General features: G+C 39.0%; 1 protein-coding gene across 1 annotated transcript; it reads right to left on the bottom strand.

The window, feature by feature from the left end:
* Positions 1 to 600: 600 nt before the first annotated feature.
* On the bottom strand, positions 601 to 16,591 carry LOC126369829 (uncharacterized). The gene is made up of 5 exons (XM_050014394.1): positions 16,415 to 16,591; positions 11,784 to 11,977; positions 4,293 to 4,417; positions 2,678 to 2,853; positions 601 to 1,026 (listed from the first exon to the last, which is right to left on the bottom strand). The coding sequence occupies exons 1-5, from the start codon at positions 16,589 to 16,591 to the stop codon at positions 601 to 603; spliced, it is 1,098 nt and encodes a 365-aa protein (XP_049870351.1).
* Between the last annotated feature and the right edge of the window lie 1,311 nt (positions 16,592 to 17,902).

The raw sequence follows: 17,902 nt of genomic DNA, 5'->3' as shown, positions 1-17,902 counted from the left end.
AATCCCGGTGGAGACATATCACAAAAATCACTTTGTGATCCCTAGTTTGGTTAGGAGATTACAGGCTAATCACCTGATTGTCCGAAATTAAGATGATCCGTGCTTCGGAAGGTACGTTAAGCTGTTGGTTCCGGTTACTACTTACTGATGTAAGTAAGTAGTCGTTACATGAGCCATGTCAGGGGCCTTTGGCGGCTCAATAATAACTGACGCCAGGGTTGATGAGGTTGGTTATCCACCTCACAACCCACACGATAAGAAGAAGAACGAGATTACAGGAAGTGTTCAAAATTTAATATCAGTACAAAACCTTTGCGTCTTTCGGTGCTATTTTAAGAAGCACTGATTTTTTAATGTTTCTAAAAGACGCCGATATTCAATATCAGATGATGGTGCAATGGGAATAACAAATCGTAAGTCCAAACAATTCATAAATTTAATCAGTCTAATCATAATTTACGATATGGATGCTAATTATAATAATAATTATTGTAATCCACATTATAAAACACTTGTCTGTTAGGGTAGATTACTTGAGCTATGTAAGAGAATATGCCAGTAACAACAGTATACAGCGCTTTAAACAATTGAACGAACACGTCAAGCTGAAACGATAGCAGTGGGAGTTTGAAAACGAAATCCATTGTAGGGTAGGTCCAGGGCAAAATCTGCCTGGACTTCCCCTGGCCTCGTCGTCAAGTCTGCTAGAGGTGTAGGTGCATCTATTGACGTGAATATTGGAGGCGACGTTTCTGGTGCTCCAATGTATACTGGATACAATCGTGGCTCAATCCTTAGTTTGTTCGACTCTCTTTTAGTATTTGCTTCTTCTTTTATGTCTTCTCTTGCTATGTGTATCCTATCGACCTTGATGTCTCCAGCTTGCATCGGCCAGGGATGTATGGACGTTGAAGGCGGTGTTGTCGGCATGAGAACTGATGGCCAATCGTCGCGACTCCGTTTCTCATAGTGTTCGTAAGGTGGGTACGAGTGGTAGAGCCCGTAGTTTAACGGACTTGCAGCAATCTGGAACAGAACGCCTGTTAACCGGTTATACAGGTGACTTGTTAGTTGGTGCTGTAAAGCCTATATGTGATGATGCTATTTCTGACGTTGAAGCTAACTTAGACTTTCGCTTTGCGGTCATTCATCAGGAACATTAGCTTATGTTTATGACGCAACAACTCAGATTCGAGCAGTAAATTGGTGAGTGCGTCAAACCGAGCAACGAACTGTATACTGAACATCATTTTTGAGTTGTAATAATGGCATTACAATCAGACCGAGCACAGTGACTGTAATATTCCCATTTCGTCGCCTAATAGAAAGACCGAGCACAGTAACTGTAAGATTTACATTTCGTTGCCTTATAGAAACCAAGTAAGCGCCTATTTAAAAAAAATACCCTTATTTATACCCTTGGAAACATTTTATTTTCGTCCTCAGTTTGTCCTCTAGAGCGCCACATTGATTACTACCCAACGTCACATAGGCTATAACCACCGCACGATTAAGACGCTTTTAGTGACACATATTTTTTTCTGACAGGTGGTTGAGAAGTTAGGCGATAAAACATAACGGTCAAACACATAACCCTTCTTTTTGCTTCGTAGTCGGGTAAATATACGCTTACGTGGTTTTCACTATAAGACGACGATTTGTAACATTCCAAAAGCAAAATGTCTGTTAGCTAGTCTGTAGAGTTGCTCAGAATCTTGCGTCGTTACGTTAAAAGAGTTTCTTATTTTATTTTTATGTTAATAAACCGAGTGAAGAGAGAAATGTAAGAGAACATGTATGGGTTATTGAAAATCATACCTTCCCTCTGTCATGAAACCCGTCAAACGGTGTTTCAACCTAAAATGCAATGTTAAAAATAAAAACAGTTAATACTTAGTAAGCGTTTGAAATCTTCATTTACATTTATAATATTTATTAGTAAGGTTAATATTGTTATGTATTATTAATTTATTAAATGGATTAAAAAAAAAAAATATTTTGGTGAAAAAAGATCACAGATAAAGAAATATTTGTTATTTTTGTGAAATTTAGTCACAACTCTCAATAAAGTAAAGCAGTTACCAGATATCTGTGAATTTAAGTAGGTTTACGTAAAGAGTATTACCTATATTATCACCTATACCTGAAGTGGTAGTGCGACAAAGCTTTTTGGCACTCCCCAAAAGATTCTTGTCGTAGAATTACAGATTTGCAGACTATTGCAGATTATGGGAACAAAGGGAACTGGGCTATTGGGTTGGGGGTTAGTGGACCGGGATACTGGGGCTATGGGGGACTATGGCGCCTGCTCAACCAATGTTAATAACAGAGATACATTGAGCAGGCGGTGACTCACCACTCACTGGATGGGCCACCTATCTAGCCGACGCGACTGGACGGCAAGGCAGCAGTTATTATTATATTCTTCTATTTTGTTATCTATATTATTTTACGTTATGTGTAAGTTATTTCTATATTTGTGCAATAAAGTGTAGATAATGGGGGTGGGCAGAGCCACAAGTAATCAAAGACAACTTGCAGCCACTGTTGATACGAATTCCAAAGATGGATATGATGAACCTTGTGGCTCTGCCCACCCCATTAGGGATTACGGGCGTGAGTTTATGTATGTATGTATGTAAAGTGTAGATATTAGACTTGATGAACTGAACTATACCTTCTTAAGTCCCTGTATGGAGGCAAGTATGAGCGCCATCTTGGCCAACAGTAGGGCTTTGCCCCCCAGCACGGCGAGGAACTGGAAGCCCATCGGGATGAGCACCATGCCGATGGAGACCACCCCGAACATCATCATCGTCATCATCTGGTGGCGACGCCGGCCGCGATACTCAACTGTACGAAGAAGTCAAGAAAATTTTATGTTAAACTTTGATTAACATAACATAACACAATATAAATAGTCTGTATACGTCCCACTGTTGGGCACAGGCCTCCCTTCAATGAATCCCCATTATAACGTGTTTCGGAAGACACGTTAAGCCGTTTTTCCCAGGTTACTAACCCTAATGCCTCCACCAATCCGCAGTGGAGCAGCGACATCGGCGCCATCTATCTAGAATATTGAGTAGTCATCATCATCATCATCAGTAGTCGTTACATGAGCCATGTCAGGGGCCTTTGGCGGCTCAATAGTAACCCTGACACCAGGGTTGATGAGGTTGGTACTCCACCTCACAACCCACACGATAGAAGAAGAAGATCATCACCAGCCCAATAACGTCCCCACTGCTGGGTCACGGGCCTTCCCTATGGATGAATAGGGAGATCGGGCCTTAAACCATCAGGCGGGCCCAGTGCGGATTGGTGGTTAATAACGACTGCTAATGCAGCCGGGACCAACGGCTTAACGTGCTTTCCGAACCACGGAGGAGCTCGAGATGAAAACTATTTTTTTATGGTCACCCATCCTATGACCGGCCTTTGCGAAAGTTGCTTAACTTCAACAATCGCAGACCGAGCGCGTTTACCGCTGCGCCACCGAGCTCCTCCATTATTGAGTAGTAGTCCGGGTTAAATTCCTTTACGATTTAAGTTTCCTCTTTGTAAGTTTCCCTAATCACGGGCAAATGCTATAAAAACAGTAACCCCTGACACTGCAAGCAATTTTTGGAAATATCTTCTTAATACTTGTAGGTCTGTCCACTCCGTTAAGAATCACGAGAGCGAGTTAATGTATTGCATGTATGTTATTTACTTCACGCTAAAAACTATTTTTAGAATCTGTGCTTCTATTTTTTTATTTCACATTAAGCGAGAATCATGGGGTGAAGTACACTAATGGATCCCAAACAAGTATATTTCTGTTACATACTTAGGAACTCGGTTACTTGAGGAGCTCGGTGGCGCAGCGGTAAACGCGCTCGGTTTGCGATTGTTGAAGTTAAGCAACTTTCGCAAAGGCCGGTCATAGGATGGGTGACCACAAAAAAAAGCTTCATCTCGAGCTCCTCCGTGCTTCGTAAGGCACGTTAAGCCGTTGGTCCCGGCTGCATTAGACGTCGTTAATAACCACCAATCCACACTGGGCCTGCGTGGTGGTTGAAGGCCCGACCTCCCTATCTATCCATAGGGAAGGCCCGTGCCCCAGCAGTGGGGACGTTATTGGGCTGGTGATGATGACATACTTAGATCTTTTTGTTCTCAAAAACCAACATTACTATCAATATTTTTCAACAAGTCATAATACAAAAAGTCGTATTAGGAGACAAATTTAGTCCCCCTACTCATTTTTCAAGACGTAATGTGATTGAAACTTGAGGAGTTAGGCTAACCTTTCTCCAAGGTTTTGTCGTCGTCAAAGTCGAATTTGATGACGTGCGTTCTTAGGACCCTCGCCATCCGCCGGAGCGCTAGTGTTCTCCATTCTCCCTCGTCCAGCTCTTTTTCTGTCCATGAACTGAAATATTAAATTACATTTTTTATTAACTTTCCCTCCCAGCTATCGACTGTACAACCAAATAGACGCTTATAATTAATAAAAAAATATTATCATTTCCGCAATGGAGTAGCGTGGTGAACATCCAGCATAGCCCCTCTGGGTGACTGAGGGAAGGCCTATACCTAGCAGTGCGACGTAAATAGGCTGTTATGCTATAATGATTCATTAGGCAAGGAACCTATGCAAAGTACTGTGTTTACACAAAAAAAAATAAAATAGGAATAGTAATGTAAAAGATATAAAAAGTAACATAAAATAATAAAAAAATGACTTGAAGAAAGATTTTTCGTTCGCTGTGAATATGTAATATAGTGGGAGAGAGAAAGAAAATAACAAAATATCACTAAACCGCTCAGATGGCCTGTGACAGCGTCTGCAGCGAGTGAAAAATCTTATGTCTCAAAAAGATTATCAGAAAAATATTAAATATTATTTTATATTAAAAGGATTTAAGTTCATGTTCTAAATTCAAATGTTAAATTTAAATAAATGTTTTGTTGACAAAAATTCTAAATTGTTTCGAGTTATTTCATGAGAAGTATTATTATTAGATTTTTCGCATTACCGAACCCGTTCGTCTGTTATTAGGAGTCTAGATATTGTATCGTCGATGCTTCAAGCTTATCCAGTCAGCTCATATTATCTCGGGTACTATGAAAATATTTGCCTTACTGTACTATAAGCGGTATTTCACAGCATTTTTCAGTTCATTTTTACCACGAAAATTATTATAAATTGTTATGTTGGGAATTGCGAAAACAAGCCGTCATGAATTCATTAAAATAGATTTTAAAATCAGTAAATATAATTGTTTTAAAATTAAAACATTTTTTTGATACATTTTAATGTGATATGTAATTATTTGTTGAGAAAAGAATGTCTTTGGTAACGATTCAGTAAGATCTACTCTGCACCGGCGTGCGTGTATGAAACGATTGATGAATATGGAGGAAGCAAGAGAAGTGTGTCAGGATCGAAGGAAATGGAATTCCGTAGTCTCTGCTTACCCCGGTGGGAAATAGGCGTGGGTTTATTTATGTATGTTAGATGTTAAAGACTTTAGACACATTAATGTAGGTCGATTTTGACAAAAGCCCTGCAAAGTTGCTTAAGTGTATTGGTTTGGTTAATTACTCTTCAATCTTAGTATCAAATTCCATTATGATAGCAATTTATATAGAAATAAATTTCGTCTCGACTTGAATTTTAACTAATTGTATTATTTTCTGTCAACCAGTTTATTGGATGCCCTTAGCGGTCTCCATTTACTCCATCTACCCTTCGATCATATAAATTGGCGTCTACCTTATTACTAAACTTCATCTGAGATTGTGTCCGATCTTAGTTGCTCTCGCATTGGCTTAATGGTCATGAAAAAGTGCCTTCTAGACACTTTATAATCTTAATTAAAGCACATAATAACGGGTTCTTACCGTTAGACCCGAGATAATAACGGGTTCTTCTCAGTCATCCCGTGATCATGGCACTTGCAACAGTGTCGAAATATCGGGAGTCTCATATCCCCATATAAACGCGGTAAGAACCCGTTATTATGTGCTTTAATTATGATAATAACCGCGTAAACTTAAAACACTTTATAATCTTTTTCTTCTTCTATCGTGTGGGTTGTGAGGATGAATCCATCCTCTACTTATTACCTACTTCATCAACTCTGGTACCAGGGTTACTACTGACCCGCCAAAGGCCCATGACATGGCTCATGGACTACTAACTTACTCGTATATCAGTAAGTAGTAACCGAGACCAACGGCTTGACGTGCCTTCCGAAGCACGGATCAGTTTACTTTCGGACAATCAGGTGATCAGCCTGTAATGTCCTAACCAAACTAGGGATCACAAAGTGATTTTTGTGAAACCTACGCATTGTTGGGGAAGACCCAGAAGAGCTTACATGAAACAGATTAAAGAGAAGGCGAGCGTCGTGTCTTATAAGGAGGTGAAGGATTGGTCTTTGATAGACAATAATGGAAAATGCTACACCGACAAGATCATCATCATCATCATCATCAGCCCATTAACGTCCCCACTGCTGGGGCACGGGCCTTCCCTATGGATGGATAGGGAGATCGGGCCTTAAACCATCACGCGGGCCCAGTGCGGATTGATGGTTATTAACGACTGCTAATGCAGTCGGGACCAACGGCTTAACGTGGCTTCCGAAGCACGGAGGAGCTCGAGATGAAACTTTTTTTTTGTGGTCACCCATCCCATGACCGGCCTTTGCGAAAGTTTACCGCTATGCCACCAAGCTCCTCAACCGACAAGAGCACAGCTCTTAAATTAGTGATGACCACTATCATAGTTTGTAAGTAAGTTTATTTTTTGTAACTAACAAGTGGGCCTACGTTGCCTTATTATGGTAAATATAGATAAAATAAATAAATAAATATTCCATACGTGTGTTTCTCTTTATGAAGAAGACATTAAGGTTATTGACCGAAGTGTTACTTGACAACGCAGCACAAAAACTCGGTTTCATATTATGAAAAATTGCGCAACGCTGTTTGTCAGCGCAATGGCGAAATGTTATATCAAATGTAGATATCATTTGACGTAATAACACCGCTGGTATTATGACAAAAGACGTTTAAACATGCACATATAAACTCACGCATGTAATCCCTAATGGAGTAGGCAGAGCCACAAGTAATCACAGACTTTTTTTTGACGTGACTTATTGTAGATTTGCCGCAGATGGAATTAACTACTTGGCCGGACAAGTGGGGAGCGCTGAAGGCTCTCACTCGATACAACGTTTAAGACAACAGGCCTGAGGGTGCCCAGTTGGTCGCGAACCTCGGCTCAGGGCGTCGTCTGAGAGAAAAAATATTTGAAAGAATTAATCGACCCTAGTGGGTCGATAGCGATAAGCGCCGATTGAGGGAAATCGTCGACTAGCCTGGCGGGGTCGGTATCGTGGTCCTGAAGTGTTTGGTGTCGCGAGCCGATTGGCCGGCTCTATGGCTAAAGTAATCAGGTCGTCGGGATCGTATATTACGTCCTTCGAAATCAAAGACAACTTACAGCCGCTGTATATAATATGAAGTCTTAAGTGTAAGGTTTTATTGTGCTTGTCAAGCCCAGCAAGCCTAGTACGCTATCTAAGCGCGAAGCGACGCAACGCGACAAGACACGAGATAAAATAAGGTCCTTGGTACAGTCATGAGCAATATAATGTACCCACTTTAGGACTTTGTCGCACTGTCGATATTTGACATTTAGTGAGACTTACAGTTCAATTTGTCAAAAAAGTTAATGTGACATGGTACCAAAGCGTAGAGGTACATATTAATGCTCGTGACCGTAGATGTGACTACCCGGTACTCAGCGGTGAAGGAAAACATCGTGAGGAAACCCACATTTAACAGAAATGCATTTTCGGTTGTATGTGACCTAACCTATACTGGGCTGGTTTTCCCTTCGCGGGTTAGGTCAGACAGGCAGTCGCTTCTGTAAAAAACCGGACCTGTCAAATCCTCAGGGTAGGTAAGCGGATTCTGTGAAAAACGGGATAATGCTAGGGAGCTGATTATGGTACATGCGACTACCGAGACATCTGCGATTTGTTCAAGATGTTACACTCCAAAGGGGATACCTTATTATTGTATATTGCTTATAGAAGAGTCGAGGAAAATTTTATTTTATTTTTATTTATTTTATTTTATTAGGCACACCAACAGTTACTACAATAATTCATGTATAAATTACATTTCAAAAGTTGCGTTCAAAACTAATTGCGTAACTAATTACAGGTGAGCACCGCATGCAATAGAAAAGAATATAATAAAAACAAACGATGTTTGTCACTCCTCAAACATTAAAAAATAATAATAATAATAACAGACAAACAACAAAAAAAAAGTTAGATATCGCCCAGCTGTTTAGTTAAATAAACTAGAAAAAAACAACAGACACGTATTTTCGAAATAAATAAAAAGAAATATATATTTTTTTTAAATTAAGATGGGTTTGCTCTTGACTTCGTTCTTCCACGAGGAGAAGAAGAGATCGACGTTGTTATTGTTTATATTTATGTGATACACTTTTCATATTCATGTCACGAGTAAGGGCCTGTTTAATAAAACTTACAATTGTAAATTACAACGACAATTTGTTGTTCATTACGTAGCTAATATGAAACTGAAAAATATTTGTGATCACAAACTCCGCAATGTACATCAAATTGTCATTGTAATTTACAATTGTAAGTTTTATTAAACAGGCCCCAAGTCGTTGCGTGAACGAGGAACCTTAATTCTTTTGTCAAATTTGCCAACTCGCGCTTTGACATTTAATCGCTCCACTCGCGCCGTAGTAAAGAAATAGACTAATCAAATACACTTCTCATCAAAAAAATCGAAACACTTCCGTTTTCATTGTTTCTGTCCGAATTTAACACAAAAAAGAATTCATACGATGAAAAAAAATACATAAATGTATAGCTGGCAGTTTGGCCATTACAGTAATAAGCGAAAATTCTAAATTCAAAATTAGAATTTCATTTGTTTATCTTATAAACGAAATGAATCACTGTTTTGAGACAAATGTGTGTTTAGGGTTGGAGTACATTTAGCGTTTAAAAACTAAAAATTGGCGCCTATCCTTAAACTTTTTGTTTTTTATTTCAATACTGTGACTTTGGGACGTCTGAAAAAAGGTTTTTTTTCTAAAACGTATGGATACTTCGCCCACAGAAGCCGCCCAAGTTGTGGCATTGCTGGATTCTGGCCTTAATCAGCGTGTTGTGGCTGCAAGACTGCATCTAAGCCTGTCATCTGTTCATAGAGTCTATAAACGTTATCGGGAGACTGGTTTGTTCACGCGCCGTTCAGGATCTGGCAGGAATCGGGTCACTTCTGAGCGAGATGATCGATTTATTGTAACAACTTCTTTAAGAAATCGACGCCTTAACGCTTTTCAACTGCAGCAGCGGCTTCATGTTGTACGAAGGGTGGCTGTAAGTGACTCTACAATTAGAAGAAGGTTGAAGGATCGTGGACTGGTACCGCATAAGCCAGCAAATGGGCCGAAATTAACTGCAGACCATCGAAGAGCGCGCCTTAACTTTGCACGTGAGCACCTAAATTGGTCATACCTACAGTGGAGCAAAGTTTTCTTTTCTGATGAGTGTAAAATTATGCTGTATGGTAACGACGGAAGGAACAAGGTCTACAGAAGAGACGGAGAACGCTATGCACAATGCTGCATTGAAGAAAAGGTCAGCTATGGTGGCGGTTCGTGGACGGTTTGGGGAGGAATCAGCGCCGACGGTAAGACAGAGCTTGCTTTCGTGTCTGGGCCACGTCTGCCTGCACTAAACTGTCATCGGTACGTCGAAGAGTGTCTCGAGCCTCATGTGATGCCCTATGCACATTTTATTGGCAACGGCTTCATATTCATGCACGACAATGCTAGGGCTCACACCGCGGGCGTCGTACGAGATTATCTTAACGAAGTCGATATCTCTATTATGGAATGGCCAGCAAGAAGCCCGGACATGAATCCCATTGAACATCTGTGGGATGAATTAAAGAGACGAATTCGAGCAAGAGATCCTGCCCCAGAAACACTTAGCCAGCTGCAAGATGCAATCCAAGAGGAATGGGACAATATACCACAGCATGTGATCGTGACTCTCATCCGATCGATGAAGAACCGTATGGAAGCAGTAATTAGAGCTCGGGGAGGGAATACAAGTTATTAAATAAACGTTTTTTAGCTTTTTTTTTCATTTACGTGTGTTGTTTTATCCATTTCCTTTATACTCCATACGGAATAAAAATGCCTCATTTACCAAAATACGAAACCTATGAAAAATTCATTTAAATTTAGAACATTAACATTAAGATTTGATAAGCTCATATTACTCACTATTAAACGACATTTAACATTTATTCCTAAATGTACACATTTTTCTGATAATCCTGACAAAACGTAAACTTGCAAGGTGTTTCGATTTTTTTGATGAGAAGTGTATTAAAAAAGAAAGACAGTTTATTTGAATGATGAAAACAGGAATAAAAAGGAATTTTATAATTGATTATCTTCCCCAATGAGGTCCCTAAGGCAATATGTTAATTCAATATAATGAACAAATATCTGAAGGATGACATTCAAAATCCTACAAAGCACTGATTTCAGAAGAATATTTTAATATATTATGTACGTGTTTTTTTTTTGTTTTTATATAACATCTTGACAGTTCAGCCAAGTAGTTAATGCCATCTGCGGCAAATCTACAATAGGGCACGTCAAAAAAAAGCGAAAGCCTTCCGATTGATTGACGTAACGGCTTTGTTTTCTTTTGTTTTTTTTTCCATAAATTCCTAAAAGCACGTAACATGCATGCATGAATACATTTGTGGAGGGCGTATATTATTTAAAAGTGTGTTTCAATAATCACTAAGAAGTCTCTATGGGTTAGGACATTGGAGAGCGAATCACCCGATTGTTTGAAAGTAAAATAATAAGGCCACATCGAAGCAATTCATACGATATAAGATACGATTCGATACGTTTATTCAAGATTCATATAATGCGCAAATGTCAAATTGCAATATTGCTTTTTTTAACACGTTGGCGCGCAGTACTTTTTCGGAAATTAGCAGTAGCAATTATCGATCCCGTACTGTTAAATTTATGATAAATCAAAACACTACATAACGATAGTAACATCTATGACAGTAATCTGCATATACCGTACTGATGAGGGGAATATAGAAAAAATATTTACTTAGGATCAGTACATCTAAAACCGTAGTCGCAATAGCCGTACTGTGTCTACCTAGCATAATATAGGATCCAGGTGAATCAAAGTACGGCTTCAACCGCAGTGCTGTCATGACCGTATTTACACTGTTGAGAAACTCATCTCTCCAATCTAAGATTCAGTACAGCTTCAGCCGAATTATGGCGAACAAAATTGCATACACCTATTACTGTCATAACTGTAGTGTGGATGTGTGAGTAGACTGCATATGTGTGAGTTATGGCTCAAAGAAACTTAAAATATTTTACTCAATTGTGACAGTAGCAACAAAAGGGTCTGTGTGTAAAAAAGAAGTGGGCGTGGCCTAAGTGATTATTGTATCGAAACTGGGCTGCAGTGACCGTAGCAATGATTATAAGAACTACAACTATTTGCGGAAGTGACCGTACCGTGCTATTTTGTGAGTCCAAATTAACGGTTATAGCCGGTACCGCACGCCAACGTGTTAATTAAAATGGGTTTGCTTTTTTGTATGAATGGCTTCGATGTAGCCTCTTTAACCTCCCAATTCTATCTAACAGTAGGCGCGCTCACCTGGTCTCATTTTCCGCCATGACGTTACCAGAGCGGTCAACCATCTCGAACCGGACCAGGTTGACGCCGTCGGCTATAGGCACCACATCTGGGCTGAGGGACCGGTCCAATGCTCTGAGGGTCTTTCTCTTCATACACCTCACGAACTTGGGGAAGTACTCCTTGTGGTCTATCACGTCTTTCACGTCCACTAGCTGTTGGAAAAATGTATAGGTACAGGGTGTTAGTGATACCGTATCGAATTCTGAGGGGGATGACCCTCTTATGATTGTGTGTTAATATCAAGTGAAATTTTCCGTCGCAAAATACGTTTTTTAAACTATTTTCAAGTTTTGTTAAAGTTTTCGTTACAGTGTCACTAACACCATCTATAGCAAATTATCATTCTTATATAACTTTAACAGCTTCCGTGGTCTAGTGTTTAGAGCGTTATTCTCAAGATCTGGAGGTCCGGGTTCGATTTCCGATGGGGACATTGTCGAAATCACTTTGTGGCACTGTTCTGTAAGTTGTATAACCTGTACTTGTTGTTTGGTAAGGACTTAGCAGACTTGAATCGCCGGATTGTCTGAAAAAGTCAGACGATTCCGTGCTTCGGACAGCCGTAAAAATATCTCTACTAACCCGCAGTGGAACAGTTTGGTGGAGTATGCTCCACTCCCTGCGGTTCATTGAGGGGAGGTCTGTGTCTGTGTCTATAAACTGTTTATGTTTTATGTTATTTTATGTTACATGACCATTGTGTGATCACAACAAGATCAGAACCCTGCTAAGTTTGAAATACAGTTACTTGTCGACATATTATGTCGACGTAGCGCCATGTTAAAGTCACAGATCCTGTTAGAGACACTTGTCACCAATTGTTAATCACCGTAACAAGACTCCAGACCATTTACAGACTTAACAAACTGAGTTAGAGACTCGGAAAGCTCCATCAAGTGGTAATGAATGCGGATGTTATATACGTGGGAGCATATAGTGTTAGTGACATCGTAACGAAAACTTTGAGGGATGATTGAGACCATGATTCTGAGTTGATATCAAGTGGAATTTTCCGTCGCCAAAGTATAGAACTGCAAATAATTTAAAAAAACTAAAAAAAACATGAATTTTGCGACATGAGTTTTTTTTTTTTTTTTTAATATAGTCAAAATCGATAAAATGACCGCGACAATTTTAGGACGTCGCGCATGTTACAGGAATCTGTCGTGCCAACCAGACCATGTTGGGTAGGTCGGGTTGCTATATAATTTCTATTCTATTCGTTACGATATTCCCGAGAAGATAAGCATGGTATGTCACCCACGCTCACAAGCTGCAGTACTAGATTACTCCCATACCTAATCAAATATAGCTACATTCTCATGCAAGCTCATGCTGGTAGAATATTAATATCAATATTCCGTTCTTATCTCTTCTTGTTGCTCAGCCTGAAGGCAAAAATCCACTTTCCTAACGAAATTAATCTAATAAAGTCTCCCTGTGGGACGCTACAGAATTTCATCCCCCGGTTTAATCCATAATTTGACAGAAGTACGTATGTAGCGAGTCGAACATGAATATAATATAATAATGAAAGAGATAAAGTACAGGGAAATTCTGATAATAATTTTGTAAATATATTACTTCGAAGTCCATTATAATTTTGAAAGTGGAATACAATTAAAAAATAATATAAATTGATCAAAATTATTCATATAAATATACAGTGAAGTAATTCCACTATGTATATAAACGTGGACCTTGTCTAGTCTAGGTACCTATATGATAAGCAGTTAAGCAGCAGACAGAGAGAGATAACAGTGTTATTTTTCCAATTTGTTTCGAAAAGATTAATTGGAAAAATAACATTTATTATACATTGTTTTAAGTTTACGCGGTTATTATCATAATTAAAGTACATAATAACGGGTTCTTACCGCGTTTAAATGGGGATATGAGACTCCCGATATTTCGCCACTGTTGCAAGTGCCATGATCACGGGATGACTGACGAGATTGGAGTGGAGTAGGTAGATCCATAATTTTCTACGGGCAGACATACTGTCTACCCTCTTTCATTGCCGCTTGAAAACGTGAGGACACAGTGAGTGCGGTTTGTCGTAGTGAGTTTGGTGCGAGTTCAGATGGTTCCGAACATTCCGATATCAAAAACATAAACAAGCGGCAAAGAAAGAGGGTAGACAGATATGTCTGCCCTTAGAAAATTATGGATCTACCTACTCCACTCCAATCTCATCAGTCATCCCGTGATCATGGCACTTGCAACAATATCGGGAGTCTCATATCCCCATTTAAACGCGGTAAGAACCCGTCATTATGTGCTTTAACATTTATTATACAAAACACTTTATTGAACCAAAATAAAAGGAAATATTTACAAAAGACTCTTAATAAGGCACATGGCAAATGGCGGCCTTATCGCTTGAAGCGAATACTTCCAGACAATCATAAGGCATATTATTTTCACTTTGAATAAAAAATCTGTAAATTATTACTAACTTAAATTATTTGTTTTTATCACATTTTTCTAGTCAACATATTAAGCAACTTGCCGCTAGTTCACGATGTTTAGTCAAGTAACAAATCGCTGAACATTACTTGCCAAATTGCACGAGTTGAGTCACTTTACAAGGACAAATGTAAACAGGTCTTAATGCTTTGTACTGGACAGCGTCCGTCCAGGGGCGTGGCGAGGTGGACACTCAATTGTGGGTGACTATAAATCACTAGGTTTTGAAGACTTTTCTATCAAGTGTCTATGAGGCGCTCGGTCTGCGATTGTTGAAGTTAAGCAACATTCGCAAAGGCCGGTCAGAGGATGGGTGGCCACAAAAAAAAACATCTCGAGCTCCTCCGTGCTTCGGAAGGCACGTTAAGCCGTTGGTCCCGGCTGCATTAGCAGTCGTTAATAACCACCAATCCGCACTGGGCCCGCGTGGTGGTCCTTTGTTTTTTTTATTGATTGATTTTATTAAGCGATTAATTGCGGTATGTTGCCTAACCACGTCCCTGTATACATGTTGGTAACTCTCAAAGGCTGTTAATCCCGGCTCCGAGTCCAATAATCGGCTTAGCCGCCGGACGGTTCCGCTAATACTCTGCTAAATTACCTACCTTGTATACTGAACCCGACAAGAATATGGCGCATCCATGGGCGGGCTCATACCCGTCGCGTCTCTAATTTGTTTATACACAAACTGGTGTTGACTCCATTCTTGCCATCATCATCATCATCACCAGCGCATTAATGTCCTCACTGCTGGGGCACGGGCCTTCCCTACGGATGGATAGGGAGATCGGGCCTTAAACCACCACGCGGGCCCAGTGCGGATTAGTGGTTATTAACGACTGCTAATGCAGCCGGGACCAACGGCTTAACGTGCCTTCTGAAGCACGGAGGAGCTCGAGATGTTTTTTTTTGTGGCCACCCATCCTATGACCGGCCTTTGCGAAAGTTGCTTAACTTCACCAATCGCAGACCGAGCGCGTTTACTGCTGCGCCACCGAACTTCTCAATTCTTGCCAACTGCGGCAAATCCATAATAAGTCACGCCATAAAAGGTGCTGACTCCTGTGAATCAAAAGGGTATCTATCTTCCTAATATGCAACCCATTTGACGTGTGCTGGAAACTTAATTTTCTCGGGTATTGATGCGATGCGATGGAAAATTCCATTTGATATTAACTCAGAATAATGAGCTGAATCATCCCGAGTATTTGTTACCATGTCACTTACACCCTGTACAAGTACATACAAGTAGTCATACAAGTAGATAGAGTGTTAGTGACATCACAACAAATACTGAGGGATATGATTCAGACCGTGATTCTGAGTTTATATCAAGTGGATTTTTCTGTCGGAAAATTCATGTCAATTTTTTTCCATATTTTTTCGACGGCTAATTCCACTTGATGTCAACTCAGAATCATGGCCTAAATCATCCCTAGAAGTTTTCGGTAGAAGTTGTCACTAACACGTTGTATTAAAAAATTATTGCGCCTTTGTGGAATTCAATTTGCAACCCGTGTAGACAAGGGGTTAAGGTAAGAATAAATTTACCTTAGTATGTAGAGTCATTAGGAAAGATTTTTTCGGCGACTTGGTAGGATATTTGTATGTTATCCGATTATTAATAAAGTAAATATACCATAATCAATTGTTACTATACCGGGCTGAGATCGAAAAAGAAACAGAGATTCAGTTACCGTTGATAACGTGACCTACAAATAAAGAACTCATCATCTCCCTAATATTATCCCGTTTTTGACAGGGTCAGCTTATCCAACCTGAAGATTTGACAAGTCCGGTTTTCCGGGCCGAAACAAATGAACGCGGCACGTTAAAACAACACAATAGGGTATATGACTGGGTCAAAGATAAATTATAAAATGCTAATCTAGAAATAGAAGCCACTCAAAGATGTTCACTGATCAATCTCATTTATTTCTCGACTTATTTACGAATTTTATTTATGAATTAAGTAACAATAAGTACGACGTTTGATTGTTTTTATTGCTGACGTCACAGGATAGTATTTTCATAGAAACTCCAAAAAAACTTTCGTTTTGACGTTTCCAAAAAAGTATCTCATTTGTCTAGGTTGTCAAGTAGCCAATGGTTCCACATACCTTCTTGGAGCAGTCTCTCCATATAATCCTGACCACATCGGCTCCCTCGAGCCACAAATCAGCGACGAATCGGCTCATATACGTATCACCATCTTCTTTCTGGTCACCATGGCAACAGGAAACTAAACTTAGAAATAGAAATATGAAGTTCATACGGCGAGACATCACGTAATTCATTTTCCAGCCCCTATTGCCATTTCATGGAGAAACCGGTTCAATCTGGAACAATTGATAAAAAAGATACAGCAACTTTGAAAGCTTGTAATGAAATTTCTTTAATAGGACACACTTCACGAGATATAGATAGGTGAAATAGGTAATATTCTGTTAAAATATAGTTTAAGGTATTTGCGCTCGCGATCTCAAGCTTCCATTCTTCCACACTTTTTGGGGCTGTCCTTTATTTGGCTAGAACATTGCAGGCTAAATCACCTGATTTTCCGAAAAATTAAGATGATTTCAGCGGGGTTTGAAATTGAGATGTGAGTGAATACTTGCGTCTGGGTTTCAAGCCTTGTTTTATTTTTTTTTCTATGAGGCTGTATTGAGCGGCATTGTCACTTTTGAGACTAAAATAAAACATAAATTCGAACCTACCTCCTAAATCAAATGTATACTTGACAGTTTCGGATAAGTAGTTTAGAAAATACAGACGCTTATTTTATACCTCTAAAAATATTTAATTTTTTCGAAAAAGTTTTATACAATAGAAAAAAACACATTTTTCTTCAGGTAATTTAAATTTCGCACGAAATCGGTCGGTCACGTGATATTTTGCACAGTGACGTCATTTGAAACCTGACACATAGTTTTTGTTTATTTGGTGAAATATGACGTCACACGAAGGTCTATCATGGCCGCCCGTGTTTCGAATCTTGTAATACACAGATAAAAAAAATCGCATTATTTTGTAAACATAAAATCTTTAGAAATGATCATAATAAAAAGAAGTTATTGGATAACTATCATTAAATGATAAACTATCATATCCGACATATTTTATTTAGCCAATTTTAAGAGTTATGAAAATATTTTCTCTCTCGAGATTTAGATTAAAGACAAACTTCTTTGACCTTTTGATGATATTAAAAAAAGTATCAATCAAACTTAAAAATTCTCAAAAGGTTTACAACATTCTAATTTCATTACGCTGAGAATTTTCCTTTTATCAATCAATGTCGTCTGTACTAACATTCAACAATTTTTTAACACTTTTAATTTTGGGTAGTTAAGGTCAAAATTGAATTAAGGTCATTACGAGCCAGATTTACACGAGACAGTATTCCCCCTATGCAATTCTTATTAAATCAAATCAAATATACTTTATTGCACAGAACTACAATCAGACAACTCACTATTATTTTTATTATTATTATATAATATATTATTAATATTATATTTATTCTTATTCTACAATTGTAATAACAGAGTTTCAAACAATATTATATAATACGGTGTCTAATAAACGGAATAAACCGGAGTAGGCTT

This window comes from Pectinophora gossypiella, chromosome 9 (genome assembly GCF_024362695.1).
Source record: "Pectinophora gossypiella chromosome 9, ilPecGoss1.1, whole genome shotgun sequence".
Taxonomy (NCBI): Eukaryota; Metazoa; Arthropoda; class Insecta; order Lepidoptera; family Gelechiidae; genus Pectinophora; species Pectinophora gossypiella.
This window is presented reverse-complemented; position numbering and strand designations above follow the sequence as displayed.